This window comes from Hylobates moloch, unplaced genomic scaffold (genome assembly GCF_009828535.3).
Source record: "Hylobates moloch isolate HMO894 unplaced genomic scaffold, HMol_V3 SCAFFOLD_6, whole genome shotgun sequence".
NCBI classification, from domain to species: Eukaryota; Metazoa; Chordata; class Mammalia; order Primates; family Hylobatidae; genus Hylobates; species Hylobates moloch.
In genome coordinates this window covers 147,884,677-147,897,828 of record NW_026652281.1, presented here as the reverse complement: position 1 = coordinate 147,897,828, position 13,152 = coordinate 147,884,677, and the positions used below count along the sequence as shown (strand labels likewise).

General features: G+C 37.6%; 1 protein-coding gene across 3 annotated transcripts in view; it reads right to left on the bottom strand.

The window, feature by feature from the left end:
* Positions 1-476: 476 nt before the first annotated feature.
* The window catches only part of KCNIP1 (potassium voltage-gated channel interacting protein 1), a 383,908-nt gene continuing 371,232 nt past the window's right edge, over positions 477-13,152 (bottom strand). For all 3 annotated transcript variants that reach the window (XM_032158607.1, XM_032158606.2, XM_032158608.2), the window contains 3 exons: positions 4,193-4,297; positions 3,198-3,260; positions 477-1,340 (listed from right to left, as the gene is read on the bottom strand). In XM_032158607.1, the coding sequence (XP_032014498.1) occupies positions 1,293-1,340; positions 3,198-3,260; positions 4,193-4,297 (216 nt within the window). In that variant the 3' untranslated portion in view covers positions 477-1,292. The remainder of the gene's footprint in view (positions 1,341-3,197; positions 3,261-4,192; positions 4,298-13,152) is intronic.

Below are 13,152 nucleotides of genomic sequence, written 5' to 3'. Positions count from 1 at the left end.
GAAGCAAAGTGTTGTGAAGGGTCTTGTCTTGAAGTTGCATTTGCATTTGGTCACGGTATTTGCATTTGGATTGGATGTTTGCTGGGGAAGGCTTGGGGGCTGGGGAGGATGAAGTCATTGCCTGGCCAGGCCTGGCACAACGTAAGTACAGTTGACCCTCCAACAACATGAGTTTAAACTGCTTGGGTCCAGTTATGTGCAGGTTGTTTTCAACCAAAAATGGTAGAAAATGCAGTATTTTTAGGATGTGAAACCTGCATATATGGAGGCCACATTTTTTGAAAACACGAGTCCCTCAGGGCTGGCTGTGGGACTTGAGTATCTACAGATTTTGGTATGGGGAGTCCTGGGACCGATCCTTCACACATATGGAGGGACAACTGCACTAATAATTGGGTGTCAAATGAATGGACTAGCCTTCCCTTTTCACAGCTTACCTCTCTTACCTAATGGAGTCATGAAGAAGTGATTGAGAGTGTAAGAAATAGTTCTGTTTATTGGTTAGAACATGGTATAAAATTACAGCAATTTGCAGGCATTCTGGACTTCTTGGGAGGGACATGCAGCGCTGGGCTCAAGCAGGGGCTGTGGTGGAGATATGGACCACTGGGCAATGGCTCCCTTCCTGGACATATTAAAGGACTTGCACTACCAGCACAAATGCCAGTGTGAGAGAATTATTGGTCCTTGTTTCTGGAAACAAATGACGTGGGCAGTTTTGGTCATCAGACAATGCCATGCTTAATAATTCAGTCCTATCCCACATATGTTAGGTGCTGGCTCTCCCAATCTGGTCATGACAGATCCTAATTGTTCTGGATAACTCTCATTCTTCCCACCAAAGGAAGAGAAACAGGCACATTGGTTTGGGAGGCCATCAGAGATGGTATGCATCTGGCTCAGATCCTCTTGCTTCCAGATTCACCAAGGTCTGCCTGACTTGGAGGCAGTGGGCTGGGGGCACGTAAGCAGAATATTTTGTGCACTACTGTTTAAGCTCAAGCAGAGGGACCTTCCATAGGGCAGCAGTGTGAGGAAATGAGCATGCTTCCAAAACAAACTCAAATTTCATCTTGTCTCTCTCAAGAAGAAGAAAGAGGAAGAGTTGGCAATCAGAGACTGAGCCACATGATGCTGGGTTCCATAGAAAGTCTTCGGCAGAGAATTCTTCCAAAGTGTAAAAGGTGTTTCTGTCCCAAGAGTTGGTGTGTAAAATTAGAACGAGAGCAGATCAGGGTGTTAAGGTGGTTTAGTACAATGTCTCTGAGAGCTGAATGGCTGAGTGTCACCAGTTACATGACATTTTGAAACAGCTGGAGAGACCTCATGATGTTGTCATCCTGGGAAAAAAGGAGGGCAAGAGGATGGTTAGAATTCTGAGTCTCCTTCCTGAGAGCTCTGTAACTCTGGTGAGCAAATCTCAAGCATGGGTTTCCTATATGGAGAAAACTCTACAACAGTATGAAAAACAAGAAGTAAGGGTGGGGACCTGAAAGTGATCATTCAAAGTAAGAAGCACCACCTGTAGCCTTAAAGAGGAATTCAGAAGAAACAAATCATCTAGTAAAATAGTGAGTTGCTTCTTTTAAGAAGCTCTGAACAGTTACATCCACTGAAATGATTATATTTTTTCTCTTTTTATTCTATTAATGTGATTAATTACACTGACCAATTATTGAATGTTAAACCAACCTTGCATTCCTGGAATACTGCTTTAGATCCTACAAATTTTGATAAGTCATATTTTTATTTTATTTTTATTCAAGATATTTTCTTCACTGAACCATGAATTAGAAGTGTATTGCTTAATACCCAACATTTGAGGATTTTTCTACATTCAATACTATACCTCAGAGAAGAAATAATAGAAAAATGTAAAATACAGAACATGCAATAGAGACATACAATAAGAAAACCCCCAAAGCTCTCTCTTTCAAAAAAATCGGTAGAGTAGATAAATGCTTATTAAGACTGCTTTTCAAATTATCAATATCAGAAATGAAAAGGTTAATATCAGTATAGGCTTATTTGGCTTGTTATTCTGGCAGCTGGAAAGTTCAATTGGGCATCTGCATGTGGTGAGTGTTTCAGGCTGCTTCCACTCACAGTGGAAAGTGAAGGGGACCTGGGTGTGCAGAGATCCCATGGTGGGAGAGGAAGCAAGGTTGGAGGTGGGAAAGCTGCCAGGCTGTTTTACAACCAGCTCTCAAGGGAATTAACAGTAAGAACTCACCCCCAAGGGGGTCAGTGTTCATTGCATTCTAGTTGTTAAATATCTTGGATATCACCCTGCATATAGGACATCTACCTAACAGGGTGGCTGTGATGTTTATGTATGCTTGAAACTTGGTGGGGGCTCAGTATGTGCTAGTAACTTCTCCCCTGCTTTCTTACATTTGCTATTCTTCTTGGCTGGAGCTCAGAGTAACTGTGAACATTTCTAAAATAATGTAGGAGTACAAATGGATTTCTCAAAGGTAGATGAAGCAATTATTTCCAGTTCAGTCTCTGGTGGACTCTGGGGCCGGTCTATTGGTTAGACTTAATGAAAGTTGTGTTCCCAGGATCAGCATCACCAGTGTGACTGGGGAGAATGTGAGAAAAGTAACATCTCAGGCCCCACCCCGGACCTATGGAATTAGAATCTGCATTTTAACAAGATCTTCGAGGATATTGTTTCACACATTAAAGTGTTAGAAGCATTGGTCCAGGGCATTTGTGTTAAAGTGACCCAGATCTGGAGTCTCTGGGATTGAGGCCTGGAAATATACATTCTCAGAATCATTCCAGGCAATTTTTATGCACACTGTGGTTTGAGAATCACACAATTGTAGATTTTTTCCCTGCAGCTGCTTCCTTGTAGTCGGTGAAATGGGTCATCGAGCCAGAGGCAGGCTAAAAAATAATGGTGCTGCCCTCTCGGGAAGTCTATTTTCACAGGGACCCCCTCTGAGTTTTCACACGCCCCCAGGCCCCTACTTAGGCTCTCTGTTCAGTCCTGTGCTTAGCCAAGACCAACTACAGGTCAGGTTGAGGAGTGGAACTGTGGACTTCACAGTTGTTGCTGGTATTGTTGGCTCTGATGGGAGGAGTTGCAGGTATGTGCAGGTTTCTCATCACCTTCCTTCTGCAGGTCCCCAGGCCCCAGGTTTCCTTTCCCAGATGTAGAGTTATTGTGCCCTGAGATCTCTCCTTACCTCCTGACATGATTCAAGAAATTCATCTAAAGTTACGATGCCATCTTTATTTTTGTCCATTTTCTGAAAGACATAACAGAAAGCAGTTTACGGAATCTGGTGATCTCCATTCCAAAGCTTACTCCCCTGCTTTCTTGCTGGATCTCAGAGTAATGAGCTGGAGCTCATTTCATTCATTTCCATTAACCAACTTTGCCCTGAGAATGAGAGTTGTCTTTCACTGGCCAGACAACTTCAATTAGGTCCTGATTACAAAACTTTGAGCCCCATGAGCTTCCTTAAATCAAAAGGCTTGCTCTGGGACACTCATCACCTCACTGCTGGCTTATTCTGCTTCTTCTGTAGACTCCCTGCTACCCTGTCCATCTGGCAGAACACTGGGCACAAGAGGTTCTGACTCTGGCCTGTTACTTGCTGTACAAACTTGCACAAGGCCAGAGAGGACTCTCTTTTCCCATCTGCAAAGTGGGAGGTTGAACTAGAGTGAGCTCTGATATTCTCTGATACTCCACCGCTAGATTAATTTTTTCCTAAAATGCCCCAGTGATCATACCACTCCCTCAGTCAAGGATCAGCACTAGCTGCCCATCCTTTACCAGAGCAAGGCCAAACTCTTCCATTTCAAGGTCTCATAATCTGGCCCTATCCTAGTTTCCAATCTTATTTCCCCTTACTTCCCAGACACAAATGCTTAACACCTCCACAATTGTAATTAATGAAGTCTTTTGTGTTTACCCTGATCCCCTAATTTTTATGGATTTAGAGTTCATACTATACCCCTAACATTTAATAATATACTTTCTTGTTCTCTTCTGTCATGTACACTTGCAGCTTAAGGAGATCATCTGTTTCTTGAGAACAATGTATCTTATAATTCTTTTCTGTTACCAACCATGCTTAGTACAGGGTTGGACACAAATCACTTGCTCAGATGCTCATGGGTTGACTTGATCTAGGCTGGGCTTACAGATCATGTGCAGGGTGTGTGCACTTACCTGGAAGAAGACGTCCACGTGCTGCCTTGGAGTGTCCTCTTTGAGCACAGGATATGTGTATTTCCCCATCATGTCATAGATAGCTTTGACAATGTCCATCATCTCCTGGAGCAGGGACATAAAGCACACAGTGTGGAAACCGTGAGGTCAAGCTCTTCCTAGGTGACAGAGTTTGGGGCTCCTTGTGCCCCTTGGCAATGAAAGTGATTAAAAGGTGAGGTCCTTCTTTAGCAGGTGATAGGGAGTTAGAAAGCAAGCAGAAGGGGCTATATTGTGAGAGCCCTTCTTAGAGAGGAGATGGTAGATAATTCCTAAATCCCTCAGAAGCTCATGGGGAGGTTACCTTGTTATGGGCATTGTCTTCAGTGCGGGGTGATGTGTGGAATCCCCATTCACAGGCTTGAGGCAAATAAAATATTATTCTGAATTTTTAAAAAGTTAATGTTCTAGCCTAGAGATTTAAAAATCCCCATAGGTTCTACCACTGTTTTAAGTTAAGAAAAATGAACCAACAGCCAAGATTATCCACAGGGCACATGAGGGCAATAGTTCCACAGACTGAGGCCCTTATTAAAAAGATCAGTTCTCAAGTCCACTCCAAACCTATTGAATCAGAGCATCTTAGGACTCGGTCCTGGGAGTTTCCATGTTTATCAAGGTACATTAGGAACCATTATTCTGATCATTCTGGCCCAACTCAGAATGGGAGTAAAAGAGTGTTTGAGATGTTTGACCTGGTTTCTACAGAGACCTAGGGGACAGTCTCATTCCATGTGCTTATTTTATTTTATTGCCTTTTTTGCTTAATTTTTGCATATTATTAATAATTTTAGAGTTACAGAAAAGTTACAAAATTAGTACAGAGAGTTCATGCATACGTTTCACCCAGTTTCCTCTAATGTTAACAGCTTGCATAACCAGAGCACAATGACCAAACCTAGGAAATTAACATGGCTTCACTATTATTAACTAAACTACAGGGCTTATTCAAATTTTATCAGCTTTTCAACTAATATTGTTTTCCCTTCAATGATTCTACATTGCATTTATTTGTTGTGTCTCCTTAGTCTCTTCTAATCTGTATGAGTTTCTCATTCTTTTTTTTTTTTTTTTTTGAGACAGGTTCTTGCTCTGTCAGCCAGGCTGGAGTGCAGTGGCACAATCCCCGTCACTGCAGCCTCGGCCTCCCAGGTTCAAGCAATCCTCCCGCCGCAGCCTCTCAAGTAGCTGGGACTACAGGCAAGTACTACCACACCTGGCTAATTTTTTGTAGAGATGGGGTTTTGCCATTGTTGCCCAGGCTGGTCTCAAACTCTTGGACTCAAGTGATCTTCCTGCCTCTGCCTCCCAAAGTGCTGGGATTATAGGCATGAGCCACCATGCCCAGCCTGAGTTTCTTTGTTTCCTTGTCTTTCAGGACCTCACACTTTTGATATGAGTACAGGTCAGTTGTTTTTTAGAATGTCTCTCAATTTGAGTTAGTACCTGGTTTAGTGATGATTAGATTGAAGTTATGCATTTTTGGCAAGAATACCACAGAAGTGATGTTATAACCTTCTCAGTGCGTCATATCAGGGAGTTACATAGTGTTGAGATATCTCATTACTGATAATGTTAACCTTGATCACTTGATTAAGGTGGTGTCTGTCAAGTTTCCTTACTGATTTAGTATCTTTCAGTGGATCTTGCCTGCAAAAATTATTACTGTAGTGTTTGCCTGATGGTAATTTTGTATTTCCTTTATTCCTTCCATATTTATTAATTAAAATTCTTCTGTAAGGAAGAGCTGCATTCTCTCCAGCATTTATTTATGTATTCAGTTGTTTATTTACATTAGTATGGACTCATGGACATTTACCATATTTTATAGGTTATAATCCAATACTTAATAATTTTAAATTTTGCTCAAATTGCTCTCATTCTGGCTATTGGGAACTCCTTCAGGTTGACTCCCGCAGTTTTTTTTTTTAAGCACTTTTATACCTTCTAGCATAATAAAGTACTCCAGGCTCATCTTGTGTTTTCTCTTTCCCAGTCTTAGAATCAACTATTCTCCAAGAAGACTGGTTCTGTTTATTGAAGAATGGTATTTAGAAATCAAGGTCTAGGTGCTAGGTATGCTCACTGCTACAGGGATGTCATTGCTCTGAGGTGCCCTCAACACATAGAATGAGGAAATATATGTCTCTATCCATGTGTTTATTTTAAAATGTGTGCTTTACAAGCCCTTCACATCTACATGGCCATTGATGCTTTTCCTGTCTGATATATTTTTTTTTAATCACAGAAAGGACTTAAAGAGCAATTTTGTTGTCCTCTCAGGATTTTCATAGCCTACAACTTGGATGAGATTATCTCCAAATGATTGCCAGGGGAAGAGCCTGCTATCTTTTCTAATAAGCCACTTATCCACACTTTTTTTTTTTCTTTTAAGGGGTACTTTATCAATTCTGCCCTCCAGAGAGGTCTGATGGATTAATAGGGAGAATTCTGCCTAGTTTGCAAATTACAAAAAGGGAGTAGGAGCTAGTAAGGTTATTCAGTGATGGAATAATGAGTGAAACAAAGTTGAAGACCAAATAGTATAAATCCTATTTCTGTATTTTTTTCTTTATGTATTTTGCAAGGTAGTATTTGAATATTTTAGAGTGTCATATATTTGCATGTGGATATAAGCATTTAGTTGTTTATAAAATTGAGATATCATACATACCACTTTATGAAGTGATTTAAAAATGTAATATATCATACTAATGTTTATTTTACATTACTCTTTCATGATTTTAAGTGTCCACTGGCTATTCCATTATATGTATTTACTGTAATTCATTTTACAAATCTGCTATTAGTGGATATCATGGTTATCACATTCTGGGGCACTATTACCTGAAGACTCTTCTTGCTTTTAAGTCTTTGTGTCTATTATTTATTTCCTTGGGACATATACCAAGGTGTGGTTTTATAAGGAGAATGGGATGCATAACTTTCAATGCTTTTGATATACATTCCTCAAATACCTTTTAGAAAGTTTATTATCAGAACACTCTCAGCAACTATGTATGAAAAACCACTTTCCACTAACCTTCAACAAAGACTTTACAAAACCTTCGCAATTTAATAGATAAGTGATAATTCATTGTTTTTAAAGATATACATTACTTTCTTAGTGAGGTCTCTAATATATGTATTGACTATTTTTATTTATTTTCCCATGAACTATTTTTTCATCTGCTTTGCTCATTGTGTTCATCTATTTCTGACTGGATTGTGAGAGCTCTTTATATATTTGTGTAGATTTATTAAATTGTTAAAATCTCTTAATAGATTTTTAATTTATTTAAAAGATATTTTTATGCATCTACCATGTGCTAGATATTGTGTCAAAGAAATACAAAGATAAGCATGATGAATATGACTCTTGCCTTTGTTAAGATGAGTGTCTACTAAGGAATATCAATCCTTTCTGTCATAAATTGCAGATTTTTTAAAACAAGTTTGTCACTTGCTTTTCAACTTTGTTTATGGTATTTTTTGATATACAGAATTTTAAAATATTTACAGTGTAAAGCCATCAATAGTTTAAAAAATTGTTTCTAACTTTGATTTTATGCTTTTTCCATTCTATGATCAGATATTCACGTAAGATTTTTAGTTCTTTTTTAGTTAAAAAGCAACTGTACATATCTATAGTGATTTTGGGTTTATGGTACCAAGTAAGAATATTTGCTTACTTATTGCCAAAATAGTTAACCAGTTTTCCCAGAATCATTTAATGATTCATTACCTCTCTATTCAATATGCTCTCTTTATTATGAACCAAGATGATATTTGTACCTGGGATTTCTATTTTGTTCAATTGATCTACCTGTTCCTTCTCTGATATTATAATATTTTAATAGTTTCAGCTTTGTAATATATTTCAGTATCTGGTAGAACAAATCCCACCATTTTTCTTCTTTTTGAAAATTATCTTTGCTATTCTCATCTGATTAATCTTCCAATATAACTTTATAACAATTGTGCCAAATTTCTTCCCCAAATAACACTTTCATTTTGATTCAAAATAAATTAAATTTAATTAGAGAAGAATTGCTGTCATTACAATGTTGCTATCTTTATAATATACATCCTTTCAGAAGATGGTATGTTTCTCTACTTATCAAATGTTTCTTTCTCTTCATCTAAATTATGGATATTTAAAATGCCCATGTGCTTTAAATTTTATTGTGATTACAATGAGAATATTTTTATTATAATTTTCTAGCTAGTCACAACTGATATATTGGCTATACGATTTCTTTTTGTGTATGTATTTTATTACCACTTTGCCAGCTTTTTAAAAGTTCTAATTGTTTTAAGTTAATTTTCTTGCCGTCTTTTTTCTCAGATAGAAAATCATGTCATTAACAAGGAATGTTGTAATTTTTCGTATTTAGATCGCATTTCTTTTTCTGTTTCACTGTATTTGAAGAACTTTCAGGAAATGTTAAACAGTGGTGATGTCTGACAGAGTGCACTCTTGTCTCATCTTTTCTTTAGTGAGAATCTCCGCATGTTACCATAAAGTATGAAGCTGTGTACTAGGCTGGGGTATTTTCCATTATGCTGAAGAAGTATTTTATTCCTAATTAATCGAATCTTGAAAATTATTATGAATAAATGGTAAATTATATCAAATGTGATTTTAGCATCAAATGGTTTAATCTTTTGATATATTAATATGATAAATTATTTAATAGGCTTTCTCTGCTACTGGGCTATTCCTGCATTCCTGGAATAAACCTTATGTTAGTCATGTGCATTTCTTTATTTTATTTTATTGCTTTTTTGAGGAAGGGTCTTGTTCTGTGGCCCAGGCTGGAGTGCGGTGGAGTGATTATGGCTCAGGGCAGTCTTGAACTCCTGGGCTCAAGCTATCCTCCTGCCTCAGCCTTGGAGTAGCTGGGAGCACAGGCACGTGCCACTACACCCAGGTAATCTTTGAATTTTTCTTTTGAAGAGACAGGCTCTCCCTATGTTGACCAGGCTGGTCTTGAATTCCTGGGCTCAACCCATCCTCCTGCCTCAGTCTCCCAAAGTGTTGGGATTATAGGTATGAGCCTTTAAACAAAGCACTGGCATTAATTTCTTATTACCTCATTTAGGATTTGTAATCTATATTTTGAATGATATTGAGTTATTATTTTCTCTTACCTGCTTTATTTCACAGGATTTTTTTTCCTTCAACACATTTTTTTGAGTGTCTTCTATTGGTTAGGCGCTTCCCCCTTACACCAAGTTTTTCAACAAATAAATCAAATTTCTTGGAGCATAATTTACTTATAACAAATTCACCCATTTTAAGTGTACTGTTTGATGAATGTTGACAAATGTATCCACCCATGTAACCTCCACCACACTCAAGATATAGAAATTTCCACAACCAAAAGACATTGCTTCACACTTCTTTGCGGTGAGTGCCTCTCAACCTTTGACACCAGGCAACCACAGATCTAATTTCTGTTACTACAGATTAGTTTGTATTTTCTCAAATCTCATGTAAGTGGAGTAAAACAGTGTAAATTCATTTGAGTCTGTCTTCATTTACTCAGCATGAGGTTTATGAGCTTCATGCACATTGCTGCATGCAACTATAACATTCCTTTTTACTGCTGAGTAATATTCCATTGGATGAACAGACTATGATATATTTACCCATTGTCCTGTTGACAGACATTTGGGTCATTTAAGTTTTGAGATTACTATGAATAAAGCTGCTATGAACATCTTTAACAAGTCTTTATGGAATTACATATTTTTATTTTGGGGGGTAAATACCCAGGAGTGGGACTTCTTTTTTTTTCTTTTTTTCTTTTTTTGAGACAGGGTCTTGCTCTGTCACCCAGGCTGGAGTGCAGTGGTGCAATCTCAGCTCACTACAACCTCCACTCCCCAGGGTTAAGCAATTCTCCCACCTCGGCCTCCCTAGTAGTTGGGACCACAGGTGCTTACCACCATGTCTGGCTTTTTGTTTTTGTTTTTTGTTTTTTTAGTAGAGACAGTGTCTTGCCATGTTGCCCAGTCTGGTCTCGAACTCCTGGGCTCAAGTGATCCACCTGCCTCAGCCTCCCAAAGTACTGGGATTACAGGTGTGAGCCACCATGCCTGACTGGAATGGGATTTCTGGGTTGTATGTTAAGTGCATGTTGAGCTTTATCAAAGATGCCAAAATGTTTCCCAACGTTTTTGTACCATTTACATTTCTGCCAGCTGTCTATGAGAGTTTCTATTGCTCCACATCTTTGCCAATGCTTGGTATTGTCAGTCTTTTTAATTGTGGCCATTCTGTGCAATTGTATTTCATTATAGTTATAATTTGCATTTCTTTGAAGACCAGTGATATGGAGCAACCTTTCATGGGCTTACTGGCCATTCACATATCTTCTTTTCTTAAGTATCTCATCAAATCTTTTGTCTATTTTATATGAAGTTGTTTATCTTTGTATTAAATTGTAAACATTCCTTATATATTTTGGATGCCAGTCTTTATGTTGGATTGGTATCCTGGTATCTTTATATATCTGGTATATAATCTGCAAACATTTTCCCACGTCCATGGCTTGCATTTCCATTTTCTTAAAGGTGTCTTCTAAGGCACAAAATGTTTAACTTTGATGAAGTCAAATTTATCTACTTTAAAAAATGATTCCTTATCCTTTCCTACTCCAAAGTTGTAAGAATGTTTCTCCTATGCATTCCTTAAGAAAACAGCTTTTGTTTTAATATTTAAGTCTATAATCCATTCCAAGTTGATGTTTATGTTTGGCATGAGGTTAAGGTTAGGGTCCATTTTTGTTTCCAAATGGATATACAGCTGTTACAAAACCATTTTCTGAAAACACGGTTCTTTCCCCTTTGATCTTTTTGGCATCTGTTGCATTGACATATGGGTGGGTCTATCTCTATTTTTTAAAAAATATTTATTTTTTATTTTTAATTTTTATGGGCACACAGTAGGTGTATATATTCATGGGGTACAGGACAAGTTTTGATACAGGCATACAATGTGTAATAACCACATCATGAAAAGTGGGTATCCATCCCTTCACGCATTTATCCTTTGTGTTACAAACAAACCAATTATACTCTTTTATTAAAATGTTCAATTAAATTATTGACTACAGTCACCTTGTTGTGCTATCAAATACCAGGCCTTATTCATTCATTCTATTTTTTTTGTACCCATTGACTATCCTAACTTCCCCCACAGCCCCCCTACTATCCTTCCCAGCCTCTGGTAACCATCCTTCTACCCTCTATCTTCGTATTGTTTTGATTTTTAGATCCAACAAATAAGAGAGAACATGGGATGTTTGTCTTTCTGTGCCTGGTTTATTTCACTTAACGTAATGACCTCCAATTCCATCCACGTTGTAGATGATTAAATCTCATTCTATTTTATGGCTGAAGTACTCCATTGTGTATAAGTACCAGATTTTCTTTATCCATTCATCTGTTGATGGACACTTATGTTGCTTCCAAATCTTGGCTATTATGAACAGATCTGCAACAAACATAGGAGTGCAGATATCTCTTTGATATACTGATTTCCTTTATTTGGGGTATATACCCAGCAGTGGGATTGTTGGATCATATGGTAGCTCTACTTTTAGTTTTTTTGACTCTCTATTTTGATCCACTGATCTATATGTTGATCCTTATGCCAGTTCACCACCATCTTGACTACTGCACCTTTTCATTAAGTCTTGAAGTAAGGTAGGTTTAGTCCTCTAACTTTGTTCTTTTTTCAGTTGTTTTGGTCATTTTAGTTTTTTTGCATTCCCATATCAACTGCTACAAAATACCTGCTGGGATTTTGATTGAGATCGCACTAAATCTATAAATCAAATTTGGAGAATCCACATCTTAACTATATTGGGCCTTCCAACTCATGAGCATGATATATCTCTATGTTTATTTAGTTCTTTACTTTATTCCAGCAATATTTTATAGTTTTCAGTGTATGAGTCTTGCACCTATTTTGTTGGATTTTTCTCAAAGTATTTTGTGCTTTTTGATGCTATTTTTTCTTAATTTAATTTTCTGGTTGCTTGTTGGATGTAGAATTATAAATGATTTTTGTAAATAGAACTCATGTCTTCACTTTGTTAAATTCACTTATTATTTTTAGCAGTTTATTTGTAGACTCTTAGTATTTTCTATTAATACAATTAGACCATGTACAAATAGAGACAGTTTAATTCTTCCTTTCCAGTCTATATCCCTTTGGTTTCTTTAAATATAGTGAATTATATTGATTGATTTTTGAGTGTTAAACCAAACTTGCATTCCTAAAATAAAACTCACATAGTTGTAGTGTATCATCCTTTTTATATATTGCTGGATTCAATTTGCTCATGTTTAGTGAAAGCTTTTTGTATCTGTGCTCGTGAGGGAGACTGTTTTGTAGTTGTTTCCTCTCACAAGCCCTTTTATTCTTTGGTTTGGGTATCAGGGTACTATTGGACTTATAAAACGAGTTGGAAAATGTTCCATCCTCCTCTGTTTTCTAAAATTTTTTTGTAGGACTGGTATTAGAATTCACCAGTCCACCATCTGGGCCTATAATTTTATTTGGGAATGGTTTTTAACAGTGAATATAATTTCTCTAAATGATACAGAGCTAGTCAGATTTTCTGATTCTCTTTAAGTCTGTTTTTGCCTTTTGTGTCTTTCAAAAAACATGTTCATCTAACAGCTTCCCAGGGGAATGTGGATGAGCCCCTTACCCTAGCCCTCCACCATCTGACTCTGCTGACCTGTCAGCCTCATCCTGCATCAGTCTTCGGCTTCATACGTTCATCTGTAGCCATCTGAAGCCTTTCTGTTTGTCAAACACATGAAGCTCTATCTTGCCTCAAAGCCTCTCTAGTGGCTGTTCCTTCTGCCTGGAACACTTTTCATGGCTTTTTGTATAACTG